At 45.2% G+C, this 19,392-nt stretch overlaps 1 protein-coding gene across 3 annotated transcripts in view; it reads right to left on the reverse strand.

Annotated features, from left to right (window-relative positions):
* Window positions 1-19,392, reverse strand: part of UBASH3B (ubiquitin associated and SH3 domain containing B) — an 81,703-nt gene that overhangs the window by 22,375 nt on the left and 39,936 nt on the right. For 2 of the 3 annotated variants that reach the window (XM_066564260.1, XM_066564262.1), the window contains exons 2-4: window positions 5,088-5,141; window positions 3,066-3,252; window positions 2,430-2,628 (exon numbers count right to left, since the gene is read on the reverse strand). In XM_066564260.1, the coding sequence (XP_066420357.1) occupies window positions 2,430-2,628; window positions 3,066-3,252; window positions 5,088-5,141 (440 nt within the window). Of the gene's footprint in view, window positions 1-2,429; window positions 2,629-3,065; window positions 3,253-5,083; window positions 5,142-19,392 lie in introns of all 3 variants that reach the window. The other variant, XM_066564261.1, reaches the window with a different exon arrangement.

Below are 19,392 nucleotides of genomic sequence, written 5' to 3' on the forward strand. Positions count from 1 at the left end.
GTTGGTTTTCATCCGCAATAAAAAAATATGCTTAAAAAAAAAACCCAGAGACTTTAATGTGGTAACCTGACCAAGCTGTGGCTGCAATGCACCAATTGCCTTCCCCTAAAAAAACCCCATTTGGCCTGAATTGGAGCAGCCTCAGGGGCAGAAGATTGTTGGAAGCCACCAATGCTTCTTTATTCTGGGTCAGTGGGGTTTTTTTGGATAAAAATCGCATTTTTGGTTGTGCTGGAGGGAAACACTGATCCCACTGTCACGTGGCTGCAGTGTCCTTGCACCCACCCAATGTCTGCCTTCCAAAATCACCTTTCTAAAGATAAAATTCCCTCCCTCTTCTAAAGGGAAGGGAAGTTCCAGGTCAGGTGAAAGAGGTTCTGGACCCTTCTGTCTCCCTGCTGTGGAGCAGGGACAGACTCACAGCATCCCTGCAAGGCTGTGGGTGCCTGCCCAGCATGGGAACAGCCCAGGAATGCAGAATTTGCTGCATTTTGATGCATTTGAGCTCCAGGACAAACCTGGGATTAAATGGGGAAGGACTAAACCAGGCCAAGCAGTGGTGGGAGGATTATCCAGGGAGGTGTCCCAGCGCTCCCAGAGTTTTGTGAGTTCCCAGTTTGGAGGTGACTGGAGGACACTCAATGAGGTTGTTCAGCAGTGGAGAGGATGAGGTTCTGCTTATTCCCCCTCCAGAAGCAGGAGAGGATCATGGAGCACCTGTGAGCTCTGAGGTTGGAAAGGGCAACCAGCCAACCAGCCAACCAACCAACCAGCCAACCAACCAACCAGCCAACCAACTGACCAACCAACCAACCAGCCAACCAACCAACCAGCCAACCAACCAACCAACCAACCAACCAACCAACCAACCAACCAACCAACCAACCAGCCAACCAACCAACCAACCAACCAATCAATCCACCAACCAACCAATCAACCAGCCAACCAACCAGCCAACCAACCAACTAACCAACCAACCAACTAACCAACCAACCAACCAGCCAACCAACCAACCAACTAACCAACCAACCAACCAACCAACCAACCAACCAACCAACCAACCAACCAACCAGCCAACTAACCAACCAACCAACCAACTAACCAACCAACCAGCCAACCAACTAACCAGCCAACCAACCAACCAACCAACCAACCAACCAACCAACCAACCAACTAACCAACCAACCAACCAACCAACCAACCAACCAGCCAACCAACCAACCAACCAACCAACCAACCAACCAACCAGCCAACCAACCAACCAACCAACCAACCAACCAATCAATCCACCAACCAACCAATCAACCAACCAACCAACCAACCAACCAGCCAACCAAACAACCAGCTTGGGTCTTCCCCCAGAGCCTTCCTCACACCTCAGAAATGCAGTGAAAAAACAAACACAGCCTTGAAATGGCCGAGGAAAGTTCTGTGGTGGTGGCTGGAGGCGGTGAGAGGGGCAGGAAACAGCTCAGAGCAGCTCTGTGAAAGGGTGAAGAACCACCAAAGCTTCCCCTCCAGAAACAGCCCTGCAAACTCAGGGTGAGACACGTCCCAGCTGAAAAGGCAAAGCACGCGCTGGGGTGTTGGAGTTTTCACTTAAAAATCAGGGATTTGCTTTTGAGCTTTGCTTTTTGGTGGCATCAGAGCTTTGGGGTTCTGAAAAAGCCCAGACTGTGAGCTTTGGAAGCTGCTTTGCTTCTTCATGACACCAAAGGTTTGGTTTTTCTGACAATGCCCTCATGGCTTCAAAGTTTTGGTTTTTCTGCCAATGCCTAAACTGGACTCTGATGGCATCAAAGTTTTAGTTTTCTATCAGTGCTCAAGCTGAGCTCTTTTGGCACCCAAAATTTGGTTTTTCTGACAATGCCCAGGGTGAGCTCCTTCACGACACCAAAGGTTTGGTTTTTCTGACAATGCCTTCATGGCTTCAAAGTTTTGGTTTTTCTGCCAATGCCCAAACTAGGCTCCCATGGCATCAAAGTTTTAGTTTTCTATCAATGCCCAAGCTGAGCTCTTTTGGCATCCAAACTTTGGGGTTTTTTTTGACAGTGTCTAAACTGGGCTCTTTCATGGCTTTAAAGTTTTGGTTTTTCTGACAATGCCCAGGCTGGGGTCCTTCATGGCTTCAAAGTTTTGGCTTTTCTGACAATGCCCAAGCTGAGCTCTTTTGGCATCCAAACTTTGTTTTTCTGACAATGCCCAGGCTGGGCTCTCACAGCATCTAAACTTTATTTTTCCTGACAATTCCCAAACTGGGTTCTCATGGCATCAAAGTTTTGGTTTTCTATCAATGCCCAAACTGGGCTCCTTCATGACACAAAACTTTGGTTTTTTTTCTGACAATGCCCAGGTTGTGGTCTCATGGCATCCAAACTTTATTTTTCCTGACAATTCCCACCCTGGCAGGTGCCAGAGCAGTCGCTCACCTGCTTTGGAAGCCGCCTCTGCAGCGAAGTCTGCAGCAAACTTCTTGAGCACCTCAGCACTCTCCTCCTTGACGAAGAGCCCGATGAAGTTGGAGGATGTGTAGAGCTCCAGGGGCAGGGGCGCAGGGAATTTGCATTTCCAGCGCATCACCGTGGCCTGCAGGGCTTCTGTGAGAGCGTCCACCTTGCTGTCCTCACACTGCCAAGGAAGCAGGACAGGCAAGGCTCAGGAAAGGAGAGGATGTGGGTGGGTGTCACTGGCCTACCTTCCCCCTCATGCAGTGAGAAAAAGCACAGGGGCATGGAAAACAAACAAACAAACAAACAAACAAAAAATCTATGTTTATAAATCCTGGGCCCCTCCCTTTTCCTCAAAGCAGGATCAGCTGTCCCCAAGTAACCTCCCCAAGCTCCCCCCACCCATTCTCATGCTGAGGATCACTGGAGAGGATGAGAATTCAGTCTTCTGCTGCTGCTCTTCCCTGAAAACAACAGCTTAAAAAAACCAATTCCCTCCTCCAGCAGCCCAGGCACCGACAAAACCCCCCCAGCACCGCCCTAAGCCGGGATGAAATCTCCAGGCTGAGCCTGGCAAGGAACGGCTAAAGGAGGGAGGGGAGAGGAGCTGTGCTTTACCATGAAGAACTGGCAGAGGGTGATGTGGGGGAAGATGTTGTGAGCTTTGTTCTTGCCACAGATCTGCTTGGACTGCTGCCAGAACTCGGAGAGCTTCTGCGCCAGGGGCCCGGTGGGGCGCAGGTAGAGCACGTACTCGCGGGGCAGGGAGTCGTCCAGGAACGGGTCACCCACGTGGGAGAAGAGCCTGGCAGGCAGAAAGAGCTCCTAAATCAATGGGTAACTATTGGAACCCAGGAAATCCCTCTGGCTGCCACGGAGGACTCGAGACCCTGCCCAGGGGGATCAGAGACCCTGGCACAGAGCCCCAGACCCCTGTGCCTTTGATTTAGCCCTTGGAAAAACAATTAACAACAATATTATTATATTATATTATATTATATTATATTATATTATATTATATTATATTATATTATATTATATTATATTATATTATATTATATTATATTATATTATATTATATTATATTATATTAATATATTTATAATAATATATACAATATATAATATATATATAATATATATATTGTATATATATATTATATATATGCATATATATAATATATATACAATATATATAATTATATATAATAATATCATAATATAATATTATATAATATATAATATATTATTAATATAATATAATATAATATAATATAATATAATATTATATTATATTATATTATATTATATTATATTATATTATATTATATTATATTATATTATATTATATTATATTATATTATATTATATTATATTATATATACCAATATTATTATATGAATAATTACCAATCAAGAGATTTTAAGTAGAATAATAGTTTGTCACGGGGTGAAAAATAGATTTTTTTGTTTTTTTTTTTTTCAGGGTCCCAAGATGGAGGAATTTGGGTGTGCCTTGTCCTTTTTCCTTCTTCTCCTTGGCCTCCATCTTCTGCTGTGATGGTGGCACTTTTGGATTGGTTTAGAGTAGAAGCTCACTGTCTAACACAGGTGATGGGTATTGGGAAGTTATGGTAAATATTGTACACATAGTATTTAGTATAAAAGATAACACCAGTGTGCCTTAACCCAACCTGACAGGCAGACCTTGATGGGCCAAAGAATTTTATAGATAAGAAATAATAAACAACCTTGAGAATGAGAACAGAAGAATCCTGACTCCTCCTTCGAGTGCCAGGCTGGGCAAAAGGAGGTTGTAGATATCTCAGAGTCACTCTGAGCAGCAGAGATCCTGAGATAATCACAGATTTTCTCCCCCCAACAAAACCAGCTCCCCCTGTGCTGCCATTCACTGTCCCCCCATGGGAAAATGTGGCTCTGGCGGGTCAGGCAGAGCTGCTCTGCCTCCCTTGCAGCCCATTAGCACTGCTCAGCAAGACAGAAAATTGGGTTTTACTTTCAGGCTGATGCTCTGCAGATCTAAGCCAGGTCACTGTTTCTGCCTTTTGTGCCTGTCAGGGCGCAAAGCCCAGGGAGGAGAGCGCCAGGAATCGCCCCATGTCTCTGAGCAGGCAGCTCTCAGCTGCAGAGGGGGGGGTTCCTTCTCTCACCTATTCCCCTTCCCACCTGCTTGGGAATTCATTCCCCCCAGGGCCTCCTGTTCAGTGCAGCCAAAGGGATTTAACAGAGCCCACTCTCCCTGCAGGGCCTTGCCTAATGATGGTCCCTCTGAATAAAGCTCTCATTCCCAGATATTCAAGGGCTTTGGCCAAAACCCTGGGGACTAAAATGTGACAGGCAATTACAGAGGCTGCCTCGACCCTCTGCTGACTCAGTTACCTCTGCTTAGTCATTAAAAAAAAAAAAAAAAAAAAGAGCATTATTATAACACCTTTGCTGCAGATCACAAACCCTCTCAGCCCAGGCTCATTTCCAGCACTTAAACAGCGCCTCACTAACCCATAAGAAGGGTGTTCTTATTTGCAGGTGCTTTTCACACAACACCCCTGTTTAAACATTCCACATGAAACCCTAAATTCACCATTTCTGCTACTTTTTAACATTTATTACTTCATACCAACCAGTCGCATGCTGCTTGGACACTCCTTCCTCCTGTCGATGCCAGCGCTTTTTGTCTGCAGAGAGAGCAAAATAAAAAGAGAATTTCAGTGCTGCTGGGTCCATTGCTGTGTGTTTGGACACTTTTGGGATGCCCTTTTTGCCCTTTCCAATTCTCCAACCCTTGGGGCATTTTGTTTTTTTTTTTTGGATGTGCCACCTGTCAAATCCCCATAAACTGAAGGGCAAAGTCATGCAACCAGCACAAAATATGAATTATGGACCTCTGGCTTTTCCTACTTCCCCCCTTTTTCTTCCATGCACAGAAGCATGGAGGAACTGGGGTTTCTTTTAAGGGACTATGTTTTATTTATCTAAATATAAATCTATATATAAATCTATAATAAATCTATCTGCATTGTAATAATATGCCATTCTGGGGACATGCAGTGCCTTTCCCATAAGCTCACTCACAAAAATGAAGCTCAGACAGAATTCTGTGCAGAACAATGCAGCCCTTCACTGACAACTGTAAATCAAATTAGAAATGTTCCTAAAAATTAGCAATTAGTAGAGAAACACCAGCATTTAATGGTCTCTTTGCTGGCAATTTCAGCATGAAACCCTAAAAATTTGGGTCTGAAAGTGCAGGAGTTGCAGTGAGGAGAAGAAAAACTCAACAGCCACGAGAGGGCACAAACAGAGATTTTTCAGTTTAGAGAAGTTCCCTGTAGTCCAAAGAGCTCTTGTGCTTCTTTCCCTTCAGGATACCTCTAAATCCCTTTTCCCTCCAGCTGGGAACACCCAGCTCTCCTGTTCAGTGAGTTTTCTGAGCAGATCAGCACAAACAACAGATTTAAACATGGAATTGTGTTTTCCAAGTGCTCGGCACCAGCAGGGAAAGGAGCTGTGGCTCAGCTCAGCTCTGTGGCACCAGGGACAGCCAAAGGGAGGGATCCACCCAGAACCCAAACGGAGCAAGAATGATGAGTGGAGAAAGCAGAAAATGACCGAAATTTTAGGGTGATGAGGCACAGACAGAAGGATCCACCCAGAACCCAAATGGAGCAGGAATTATGAGTGGAGAAGGCAGAAAATGACCGAAATTTTAGGGTGATGAGGCAGAGACAGGAGCTCAGATGGGGAAGGTGCAGAATTCCCATGGAAAGGTGATTTCAGAGGGAGCAGATCCAGGCTCCAGCCCCTGGTTCTGGGGTCAGGGACCCTCCAGTACTTGTGGCTGTGCTTGTACCACCCCTTCTGTATGCAGCGCTGCCTTTCCAAACGCTCTGACAGCCCCGAGGACATTCCTGAACGTCACCCCCAGCCCGCAGGCATGTGCTGTTGACTCAGCTGTGCTCAGCCCTCCCCACCCCTTGAACACACACGTCTTGGTTCCTTTGGAGGGTAAGAGGAAGGCAGAAAGATAACGCTGATAGTGCTGATAATGATAAAAAAAACAAAAAACAAAAAACAATAAAGGGCTGTGTTGCAAATGTGTGATGATGAAAATACTTCCTCCCCAAGCTGCCCTGATCTGTCAGCAGTGCCTGGAGATCAGCAGAGCTGGGCCCAGCACCTGCCCTCTGGGAGGATGGATTTGGTGGGTTTGGGGTGGTGAACGCTGTGGGCTGGGGCTCCTGCCTTGCTGACCTTGCTCTGCTCTGGAAAATGTTCTATGCAAAGCAGAAACTGCTTTGCTTTGGAAAGCAGCTCAGGCAAAGGAGCTGAAAGAGAAGGGGGAAACTCTCTAAAAGATAAGGGGAAACTCTCTGAAAGATAAGGGGCACTTCTCTAACAGATAAGGGGGAACCCTCTAAAGGATAAGGGGGAGCTCTTTAAAAGACAGGGGAAGCACTCTAAAAGATAAGGGGGAAGACTCTAAAGGACAAGGGGAGACTTCTCTAAAAGAGAGGGGGGGACCTGTTTAAAAGATAAGGGAAAACTCTCTAAAAGATAGAGGGGATCTCTAAAACATAAGGGGGAGCTCTCTAAAAGATAAGGGGGAGCTGTCTAAAAGATAAGGGGGAGCTCTCTAAAAGATAAGGGGGAGTTCTCTAGAATATAAGGAGGACATCTCTAAAAGATAAGGGGGAGTTCTCTAGAATATAAGGAGGACATCTCTAAAAGATAAGGGGGAGCTCTCCGAAATATAAGGAGGACATCTCTGAAAGATAAGGGGGACTTGAGGGGGACTTCTCCAACAGATAAGGGCACCTCTCTGGGAGCAGTGCCTGGGGATTCTTCCTGCCCCGCTTCCACCATTTGTTGGGCTGCCCTTGCTCAGTTCCCTCCCCTCCTGTCTGGGTTGTTTCTGCTCTCTGAACCAGAGCTGTGACCCTGCAGAGCTGAGCCCTGAAAGGTGGCAGCGAGCCCTGCCCTCCCAGAGCAGCTGTGGCCCTGCAACGAGCACTTTATGGCATTTCCCGTGCCCAGATCCCAGCCCAGGGCTCTGGAGGCGCTGGGCACAGCCCAGGTTCCACCACCACCCTCAGGGACCCTTTTCCTTCATGACCTGGTGATTCCCTGGAACGAACCACTCAGAGGAGCTCTGCTGGGATTAACTGGGGTTAAAACAAAGGGAGGCAGAGAACACGAGGCTGGAGCCACTCCTTTGTCCACCTGTGGTTTCCAGAGCTGCCTCCATCCTCCACAGGGACAACCAACTCCCTTTCCAATTTAATTTTCAGTGTGAGAAGGAAATGCTGCATAAAGCAAACAAAACCAGAGGATATTTTTATCCCAGGACCTGCAATTGAGAGATTTCTTTGTTTTTTTTTTTTTGTTTTTGTTTTTTTGTTTGTTTGTTTTGTTTTGTTTTTCCCTTGTATTGTATTTTTGTTTTCATATTCCCTTATATTGTATTTTTATTTCCCTTGTATTTTTTAATTTAGCGCAAGGAATGATGCTGATGATTGATAAAAGTCTCTGAAAATCCCATCCTGGAGAGGACCCATCCTCTAGCTCCCAGGCCAAAATCAGCTTTTTAGGAGCTGAGCTCCTCAAAACCGGTCCCAGCCATGCAAAAGTGGCCTGGTTTTCACAACTGCTGAGTGCAGTGGGAGCTGGAAAACACATCCTGCTCCTGAGAAAATCAGGTCACTTAATTAGGTGACAAATTATGGCTTAGGTGCTCACATTTCCTCATGCTGGGCAGCAAGTGTTGGCTGGAGCATTGTAAAAAAAAAAATAAAATAATTGTGACTCAGATGAACCAGAAAAGAGGAAAAAGCAAGAAAATGACTTATTTTTCAGAATTTACTGGATGGTATCACTGAGTAACCGTTTCTGGTGATGCAAAATGGGTTCAGGAGCTTCGTGCAGCATCGCTGGTCCCCTGGGGCACCCAGTTCCTCCAGCTCTTGGCTTCTGAGATGAAGTGCAGGGAAATCACTTAAAAGCACCCAGCAACATGGAATAATCATTTTGAACAGAGGTTCTGTGCAGTTGCAGCTCTGGAGAATTTGGGGAAGGGGAAAGGAATCCCTCCTCTGGGGAAGGGGAAAGAAAATCCTAACAGCAACGACTTCCAAATGCACAGCAGGTATTTTATTCAGCAGGGAGGATTAAATGGGTTTGATTCTTCCATTTGAGGTGGAAGACACCTCAAGTGTGTTGAAGAATTAAATGGCTTTGATTCTTCCACCTCAAAGCCCTCCCCATGACACTCCTCAGTGTCAAGGCCCAAGGAAAACCTTTCCCCACTCAATCCCTGGATAAACAGGGGGAAATATGGCCAGGAAACATCCCAGCTACACAGCTGACCCCAAAATATTCCGGGAGAATTAGGATGAAGTGCAGGGAAATCACTTAAAAGCACCCAGCAACATGGAATAATAATTTTGAACAGACAGCAAGGCAGAGGTTCTGTGTAACTGCAGATCTGGAAAATCTGGGGAAGGGGAAAGAAAATCACCAGGAAGAATTAAATGGCTTTGATTCTTCCACCTCAAAGCCCTCCCATGACACTCCTCAGTGTCAAGGCCCAAGGAAAACCTTTTCCCACTCAATCCCTGGTTAAACAGGGGGAAATATGGCCAGGAAACATCCCAGCTACACAGCTGACCCCAACATATCCCAAAATATTGGTGTTGCTGCCCTGGCCCCCACACTGATGTGTAAATGGTGCCCATTTTAACCCCAATTTTAGGCAGAGCACAGAGCTCTGGGGGCTGCAGGACTTCACTCCTCACTGCTGAGGGGTTTTTGGCTTCCTGGCACTTCTGGCTGGGGAAAAAATAAAAGGGGAATGTGAATTGAGCTCGGAAATATTCATCAATAAACATAAACTATAATGGCCAAATCCCATTTGCTTCAGAAGAAATGACTGTAATGGGGAATGAGGCATTGGCCATAATGAGAACCTTCAGCCTCAGAAGCACCTCACAAAAATCCTCCCTCTGCTGGAAGCTCAGCCTTCTGTTTTTAGGCCAGTTTAAAAAGTGCTGGGCTTTATCTAAGCCCAGCTTAAAGAAATGAGGGTGAACAGACAGTGGGGAAGCCACTGCAAGCAGCAAGAGCAAGGCATGGGGGGAAATATAATACAGATCAAAAATATATTATATTATATTATATTATATTATATTATATTATATTATATTATATTATATTATATTATATTATATTATATTATATTATATTATATTATATTATATTATATTATATTATATTATATTATATTATATTATATTATATTATATTATATTATATTATATTATATTATATTATATTATATTATATTATTATACCATATCATATTATATCTTATTATACTATATTATATTATATTATATTTATAATATAATCTATATTTTATATATCTACATATAAAATATATATTTATAGAATATATATAATAATAATATATTATATATTATATCATTGCAATGTAATAATATACATTATATATATTATAATAATATAATATATAATATATTATATTATTACAATGTAATACTATTCATTATATATATTATAATAATATAATACATGGAGTTAAAATATAATTCAGATAAAAAAATACATCACTGAAAAACTGTGCAAACTTCAGGGGGTTGATGCCCCAGCAGAGATTTCCCACTGGCTCTCCTTTAATTTCACTAATTGTGCCACTAGCAGATCTCTGCCTGCGAGAGGGACCTGGTTTTACTTGGAATTTCTGCTCCCAGAGGCTGAAGGAAAGTCCAGCAGCAGCTTCTGCCTCAGCCCCAGCTGCACAGGCACTGAGGGGTTTGGGATTGAGCCCTGCAGGGACGGAGGAAAGAGAGGGAATGGCCAACTCTGCCCCTTCCTCCCACCCCTCAAAGCCCCACAAACTCCTTCCCCCTCAAAAACCCCTCTGAGCATGAATTCCCCACATGAGTCTTCAGCCCATCGAATATTCTGCTGCGTAAATAAAGAATTTTTAAAAAAGATACGATGGAAATACTTCTCTTTCCTCATCAGGTCCCACTCACAGGCCTGCCTGAGGGGGTAAAATAGGAATTACAGCCCATAATTTATGCCAAATCAGTTTGAGAGAAGGATGCTGTCAAACACAGTGTTTTTCCTTAGGAATACAAAATAAGCACCTTCGTTTTTGCTTGTTTGTGCCTGTAAAACATATTTATATAAACATATATTCAACTAGCTCTATGGATCTATTTAAAGCTTGGCTTCTTCCATCTCTGTTGGTTTTTGGTAAAAGAATAGAAAGCAAAATGTTGGCTGGCTCCAGGGAAAGGGAAAAAATAGGAATTTTCTGGCTGCAGCTGCAGTTTGGAGCAGATCTGTCAGTGCAGGTACAGGTCAGGAGCCCAATATTTAAATTTCTTATAAATATTTAAATTTCTCCTTGCCTTATGTGTCAAAGTCATGGGGTGGGAGGTCCTGAATTCAAACTCTGCTCTATAATGTACATGCTCTAGTGACAAAAATGGTGATAGTTTAGTGATAAAAATTCTCCACAAACAGGAAAATTCCCAGTCATTTTTGTGTGTTTTTTCCCAAATTGCCCATCAAGTGACCTTTACAGATCCCTGAATTTTTGCAGTTTTCACCAATTGTTTATTAACAATCCAGCAAGGGGAATGAGTCTGTTTTAGGCTTTCACTAAAAACCTGCACATTGAGGAATGGTTTTGCAAGGAAAATTTCTGTGCATTTAATAACTTGGTTATGTGAAGTAGGGGAAAAAAAAAAACCACCCAAATTCCTGGGTGCCACAAATTTCTTAATTATTCCGCACACAAAAACGGCCACAGTGAGGAGTTCCTAAATGTGCCGTGCTCCTCTGAACCCTCAACACGCACAATTCACTCAGCCACCCCCCCAAAAAAGAAAAAAAATAAAAAAATCATATGATGCTGCTTCTGTTCTTATTTGGGTGACCTTGCTGCTATAAATAGGGCCAGGACAGGAAGACATCACCAGGGATCCAGTTCCTGTTTGGGGCAGGGGGTTGAGGATGTTCCCTTTCTGCATCTGTGAAGGAAAAAAGCAGCAAAACCCCCGTGGTGTTTTTGTGAGGAGAAGGGCTCTGATATGAGAGCGTGGCAGGGTAATTAATTTCTCTCCCTTCACAGAGCTTTAAGCAAAAGGGAATCGAATAAGGGCAAAAAGTCTGTGATTTCCATTCATCTTCAAAACCCAGTCAGTGCAGCTGCAGCACAGGTTAACATTTCCAGGAGGTCTGATCACCTTCAAAAGTTAAAACTTGGCAAAAGACAGATTTTACTTGCAAAAAATGGCACTTAAAATTTCAATAACTTCTTAAATTCTCTGTTTTCCTGCCTGGTGGCAGAGAGAGAGAGATCCCTGCTCACGCTGAATTCACTGGGTTTAATTGCAGCCACGTCCCCTCCCAGAGCAGCAGCTGCTTTTGCACCCCAAGATCCCCTTGGGGAACGCGCTGTTCCCAGCCTCTGGGGTCAGCAGGGGCCAGCAGCAGATCCCAGCTGTGGAAAACACCCAGGTCCTGCCTGGAATGCAGCAAATTCCAGAGGGGAAGCTCCTGGGAACAGTGGGGACTGTGAGCTCTCCGTGCTGCATCCCGCAGGTCACGGCAACGCTTATGGAAGGGGTCTGGTGGGGCTGGAAATTCCCTTTTTCCCTCTTCCCAAGGGCTGCCTGCTCATCCCCAGCTCTGGAACAGCAAGCTGTGCTAGCAGGGAAGAGAGGGAAAGGGAAATATATATAATAATATGTGTTTGTATCTCCACAGTTTCAAATATTCCTTGTTTTCAGAGGACAAGCAAACTGCAGCCTGGCCACAGCAGGAGGACGAAATGATGATTTTTATGTGCAAAGGAGGATGAAATGATGATTTTTATGTGCAAAGGAGGATAAAATGATGATTTTTATGTGCAAAGGAGGATGAAGTGATGATTTTTATGTGCAAAGAATGAAGGCCTGGGCATGTGTCTGTTGCTGGAATTTCCCAAGGGCTGGAAATTCCCTTTTTCCCTCTTCCCAAGGGCTGCCTGCTCATCCCCAGCTCTGGAACAGCAAACTCTGCTAGCAGGGAAGAGAGGGAAAGGGAAATATATATAATAATGTGTGTTTGTATCTCCACAGTTTCAAATATTCCTTTTTTTCAGAGGACAAGCAAACTGCAGCCTGGCCACAGCAGGAGGATGAAATGATGATTTTTATGTGCAAAGGAGGATAAAATGATGATTTTTATGTGCAAAGGAGAATGAAATGATGATTTTTATGTGCAAAGGAGGATGAAGTGATGATTTTTATGTGCAAAGAATGAAGGCCTGGGCGCGTCTCTGTTGCTGGAATTTCCCAAGGGCTGGAAATTCCCTTTTTCCCTCTTCCCAAGGGCTGCCTGCTCATCTCCAGCTCTGGAACAGCAAGATGTGCTAGCAGGGAAGAGAGGGAAAGGGAAATATATATAATAATGTGTGTTTGTATCTCCACAGTTTCAAATATTCCTTGTTTTCAGAGGACAAGCAAACTGCAGCCTGGCCACAGGAGCAGGAGGACGAAATGATGATTTTTATGTGCAAAGGAGAATGAAATGATGATTTTTATTTGCAAAGGAGGATGAAGTGATGATTTTTATGTGCAAAGAATGAAGGCCTGGGCGCGTGTCTGTTGCTTTCTGGAGTTATGTAAGGTTTTGAAGGCGGATTTCTCTCCCCACATGTGCACCAAGTCATTCCCTAATCCCCTGCTCAGCCAGCTTGTTAAAGCATGAGGAGAGGGAAGTACAGGCTTGTAAAGAGTGGCCGGGATAAAGGCAGGAATGTGGCAGCATTCACCGTTTTCCAAGAGGCTCAGGGTTTGAAGAGGAAGCAGGATATTCCCTTCCTGAGAACAACAACAGAGCCGCTTTTTATGAGGCGTGGGCTTGGCTGTCCAGCCTCTCCAGGTCCCTGCAGGATGCAGGAGGAACAAGGCTCAGGTTTTTGGGCTGATTTGAATCTGTCACACTCCATTAAAATCCCTCTGTCCTTTCATTCTCCCCCTCAGCTGCAAGGCTCTGTCGTTAGGGTTTGCTCATAATCCTGATATTGGTTTTCTTTTTAATTTCTGTTTTGGATGATATTTGCTGTCTGGCTTCCTGGTTCACTTCCTTTAGCTCCTCTCCCCATGTGCTAATCTAAAAGTGCTGCTCAAACAAGCTCTGAAAATAGCAGGAGGCCTGAAGCTGGAGGAATTGAAGAAAATGATGTCTCACAATTCCCTAATAAACCCACAACAATTGGCAGCACCTCAGCTGCCTGCTTCAGACTCAAACCTGCGACTGCAGGGCAGTGGGGGCTCGGGGAAGGAAGGTGAGAAATATCTGCTGCTGTTAAAGCTTCTGCAGAACTGTGGCCATCAGCAAGGCAGCCAGGCAGGGTTAATAATACAAATAAATTCACACTCAACTGGAGCTCATTCAGCAGGGGCTCATCCCCTCCAAAACCTGATTTTAACAGGAGCCAGAACTGACCAGGAGCTCAGCACTCACAGGGAGCAGCTTTCATCCCAAAGCCACGGATCCATTTTTAGCTAACCAGGATGACAATGTCTTTGCAAGGAGCCAAGCTGGAGGTTTAAGGATGCTCCAAGGCACCATCTGGAGGCTCCGTGATAGCCAGGAAAGGAAGCAGTTGGCAGCTGATGGGGAAGAAATGAAATCCCACATTTGAGGCAAACACAGCACTTTCCTCTCCCTAATTGCTCCTCTCCCTATCCAGGAATGAGATTTGCCACAGCTCTGGGGTTTTTCCTTTTCAACCACAGCTCCTTTCTCCCACCAGGAGTGGGGTTTGGGCTGGAGGAACAGGGCCAGGTGGCTGCTGCAGTGTCACCAGTGTCCCACTGCCACCTCCTGCCTGTCCATTGGGGCAAACATGGCACTTTTCTCACCCTGATTGCTCCTCTCCCTTTTCAGGAATGAGATTTGCCAGGAATGAGATTTGCCACAGCTCTGCTTGTTTTTCATTTTGCCACAGCCCTTTTCTCCCACCAGGAGTGGGTTTGGGCTGGTGGAACTGCTGGAGAAATAGGAACAGGGCCAGGTGGCGACTGCAGTGTCACCAATGTCCCCCTGCCACCTCCTGCCTGTCCATTGGGGCAAACATGGCACTTTCCTCTCCTTTCCTCTCCCTAATTGCTCCTCTCCCTATCCAGAATGAGATTTGCCAGGAATGAGATTTGCCACCGTTCTGGATTTTCTTCCTTTTCACCACAGCCCCTTTCTCCCACCAGGAGTGGGGTTTGGGCTGGTGGAATGGGAAGGGGGCCAGATGGATGCTGCAGTGTCACCAATGTCCCCCTGCCACCTCCTGCCTGTCCATCAAGGCAAACACGGCACTTTCCTCCCCCTTCTTCTCCCAAATTGTTCCTCTCCCTATCCAGGAATGAGATTTGCCACAGCTCTGGGGTTTTTCCTTTTCACCACAGCCCCTTTTTCTCACCAGGAGTGAGATTTGCCAGGAATGAGATTTGCCACAGTTCTGGTTTTTCTTCCTTTTTGCCACAGCCCCTTTTTCTCACCAGGAGTGGGTTTGGGCTGCTGGAGCTGCTGAGGAATAGGAACAGGGCCAGGTGGCGGCTGCAGTGTCACCAATGTCCCCCTGCCACCTCCTGCCTGTCCATCTGTCACAACCCTTCTGCACTGTCCCCAGTGCCCAGCACAGCCCCACCCACCCTAATTTGGGGAGGGGGATCCGCTCCCTGTGCCCCCTTTGTTCCCCATGTCCTCCACAGCCCCACTTTACCCCTCTGTACATTGAATTTTTTTAGTAGATCTTTAGGAAGAAAAAGAAAAAAAAAAAAAAAGCCACAAGTAGCACTTTAAAGTGCCAGTGTTAACATTTTCCAGCTTCTTGGGGTTTCAAAACAGGAAGTTTGGGGGCGGTGCAGTTGCACAATTCGCCAGAAGCTGCTGTTCTGTGAAGCCGGTGACACGGGGCTGTGCCAGGAACCCGAGCCCTGGTGGCCACCAAGGATGTGACCTTCTGGGACCAATTCCCAGCGGGTCTGGATGCGCTGGAGGAGCCCTGGGTGAGCTCCTGCTGGAGGAGCTGGTCTGTCCTGCACAGAGCTGTGCTCAGGGGGCCTTTCCCAGGCTGAGAGGGGGAGTGAGCAGAGATAACACAGCCCAAAGCTCAAACAGAGCCCTGAGCTGCTTGGTTTGGATCTGCTGAGGAAACCTGGGGTGTCAAACCCCTCCTGGGTGAGACTCCAGGGCTCTTTGAGTGCTGCACACCCTCACAGGGGCAGGCGGAGCTGCTCTGAACTCGCTCTGCTTGAGCTTTGGGATTGAGGTGCAAACAGCAGGTTTTGGTCAAAACTTTGTTAGCTTGGGTCCTGCACGACCAAATTCTGGGATGGTTTGGGTGGGATGGGGCTTGGAGATCTTCTGGTTTCACCAGGGACATCTTCCACTATCCCAGGATGGTCCCAGCCCCATCCAGCCTGGCCGTGGGCACTTCCAGGGATCCAGGGGCACCCACAGCTTCTGGAAAGTTCTCCCAGAGCCTCACCACCCTCGTGGGGAAGGATTTCTCCCATAAATCCATTCATCCAGTGAAGAAGGGAATTTCCTGTGCTTGCCAAAACTGGGGGAGCTCAGCCACTCCCATCCCAGCATCTACACTCAGCCTAATCTGATGTTCTTTTCCAGGGCTCAATTCTCGTGGTTTTTGGGGAAAATCTTCACGTCCCCATGCCCCCAAATGTCTGTTTAACACCAAAATAGAGACCTCAACAGGACACAGCCACGGTGTGGATCATAAAATACCAGCTCTGCACTCAGCCTAATTTGATGTTCTTTGCTAGGGCTCAATTCTTGTGTTTTTTGGGGAAAAAATTCACCTTCCCATGCCCCCAAATATCTGTTTAACACCAAAATAATTCTGCAGCTGTGTCAGAGACCTCAACAGGACACAGCCACGGTGTGGATCATAAAATACCAGCTCAGCAGGTCTCTCCTCCATCACTTCAGTCTCTGCTGAGAATTTCTCCCATAAATCCATTCCCTGTTTGACTCCCTCTCTACCCAGTGAAGAAGGGAATTTCCTGTGCTTGCCAAAACTGGGGGAGCTCAGCCACTCCCATCCCAGCATCTGCACTCAGCCTAATTTCATGTTCTTTGCCCTGATCATTTTTTTTTTTTTGTTCATTCTCAGCCCTTCTTTTCCTCTCAAATGCTGATTTTCCCTTCTTTGGGGGCAGCGTGTGCCCATCTCAGAGGCTCTGCGTGCTTGTGGGCTCCCAGCTCTGCTGAAAAGGCAAAGCCCAGGGAGGGAAAATGGGAAGTGCATGCCTGGCATGAAGCTCAGCCTGCTCTCACACCCAAAATAGACTCAGGCAAAGCAGCAAGAAGGAAGTCTAAGAAATTAAGGAAGGTGGAAGGAAGAAGAAGGGTGGGGTGCTGAAATAGTTGGGTCAAAGGCAAAAAGAGAGACTCAAAATAGCCTCCTGCTCTAGACAGCTCTGTTCAGGAAATTTTGGAAGCCTTGTTGTTTTCAGCACAAAATTCACAATATTCCAAATTAGGATTCCTCTTTTTTTTTTTTTTTGTGTGTCATCTAGAGAAGACGAATATTCATTATATCAATATTTGTTATATCACTATTCATTATGTCAATACAATGTAAATATTCATTATGCCAATATAATGTAAATATTCATTATGTCAATATGATGTCAATATTAATTATGCAAATATTCATTATGTCAATATTCATTATGTCAATATTCATTATATCACTATTATGGCAATATTAATTATATCAATATTATGTCAATATTCATTATGTCAATATTAATTATGTCAATATTCATTATGTCAATATTCCTTATATCAATATTCACCTGGGAGATCTGGTCAAAGAAGCCCAAAATGCTGTAGGACAAGGGCAAAAAGGGGTTAATCAGCAGAGGATGAGGGACATTTGCCACTGACTAAAACACCCCCAGAACAGAACTGGGGCTGGGAGTCCCCATGTGGGGGTGAGAAAACACACACAGGGCTCAGGCTGTTGCCTCAGAGGGTTTGAAGTGTGTGGTTACAGCACTGAGCTACAGCTGAAGTCAAAGTTTCCACCAGGGGAAAGAGAAAACAAGCGAGGCAGCAAGCTCTGCTCTGAATTTCAGTTTGGGGAGCTGAACTTGGTCTCCTTCAGGTCACTTTGGAGTCCTCAGTTGATAAAAAAGCTATAAAAATGTGCAATTATTTTGCTGTTATAATCAGGATAAGTTATAAACTCGTGGCCAGACTTTAAACTCTAATACCAGAATAAATATTAAAAATGACCCTGCAGTGTCTGGCTCAGTAATCTGGATTTTCTTTTTAACGTGAGATCTAACCAAGAGACTCCAAAAAGTTTCAATCCTCACTAGGGAAGGGTTAAAAACCCCCACATTAAACATAAATACGTTTGAATCCTAAAAGGGAACAGGAAATGAAGAATTGTGATAAAGTGAGAAACAATGAGATAAAGAAGGATCTAAGAATTTAATGAGAAAACTTCACCACAGACTGGGAAGATTTCCCTGCATACTTTCCTGATTTCGTTCAGGCCTGTCAGCTCTAAGTGTGGAGCCTTTTTATTCCTCTATCTGATCCTGCAGAATCTGTCAGAGAATTACAAAAAAAAGCAATAGGAAGACTTTAATGAGACCTGGATTTAGTAATTATCCCTACACCAAAGAGTACTTATGCATCTCTTTAACTCCAAGCATGTCCTTACAGACGCCAGCCCTGCTCTTATGCAAAGCAGGTGCTGCAAGGTTATTAAAAATCATCAAGGCTTTGGCGCTCTTCTTCCTTCCAGCACAATTTCCAAGGATTTTAAACCGAGTGTTTGCTGTGATAAAAGGAACTTTGTTCAGCTCCTTGAAAACCTGGGGATTTGGTGCTGGCAAGAGCACAGGGGTGTGGTTTTTGCTGGTGTGCTTGCTCACAAAAATCCCCTCAAGCAACAGAAGTCTGGCAAAATGTCGGAACCCAGGAGATTCCTCTGGCTGCCCTGGAGGACTGGAGACCCTGGCAGGGGGCTCAGAGACCCTGGCACAGAGCCCAAGACCCCCCTGTGCCATGGAAAAAATTACCAACCTTATATGAAGAATGACAAACCACAAAAGTTTAAGTAGAATGATAGCAAATTTATCACTGGGTGAAAATGTAGAATTTTGGGGTTTTTAGCACGGGGGGTTCAGGGGGCAAGATGGAGGGATCTGGGCAGGTCCAGCCTTTCTCCTTCTTCTTGGCCTCCATCTTCTGCTGTGATGGTGGCACTTTGGGATTGGTTTAGAGTAGAAGCTCAGTGTCTAACACAGGTGATGGGTATTGGGAAGTTATGGTAAATATTGTACAGGTAGTTTTTAGTATAAAAAGATAACACCGCCCTGGGGGCAGGCAGAATGCCTGGAACTGTCCTGCTGGACGGACCTTGGCTGGACAGGAGAAAGAATTTTATAGATAAGGAACAATAAACAACCTTGAGAGTGAGAAATGAAGAGTTCTGAATCCTTCTTCGACCTCTGGGCTGGGAAAAGAGACTTTCTAACACATCTTGGGGTCACTTCTTGGGAAGATTTGTGCCTTGCTTTTCTCTGTGAAGAGAAATGTGGGACTGCACACCTGGCCCTGACAGGCCAAGGAACCAAAACCCCATCACTGTGGGTAAACAATCTCCACATTGCATTCTGCTTTGGCACAAACACAGGCACAGCAAATAATAATTGTTTTTCCTTTCTCTGAGGTTCAGAGAATGTGAAACCCAGAAATATTCTTGGGAGGAATTGTTCCTTGCTTTTCTCTGTGAAGAGAAATGGGGGCTACACACTTGGGCCTAATAGGCCAAGGAACCCAAACACCATCACTGTGGGTAACAATCTC

The sequence above is a fragment of the Molothrus aeneus genome, chromosome 22 (genome assembly GCF_037042795.1).
Source record: "Molothrus aeneus isolate 106 chromosome 22, BPBGC_Maene_1.0, whole genome shotgun sequence".
NCBI lineage: Eukaryota > Metazoa > Chordata > Aves > Passeriformes > Icteridae > Molothrus > Molothrus aeneus.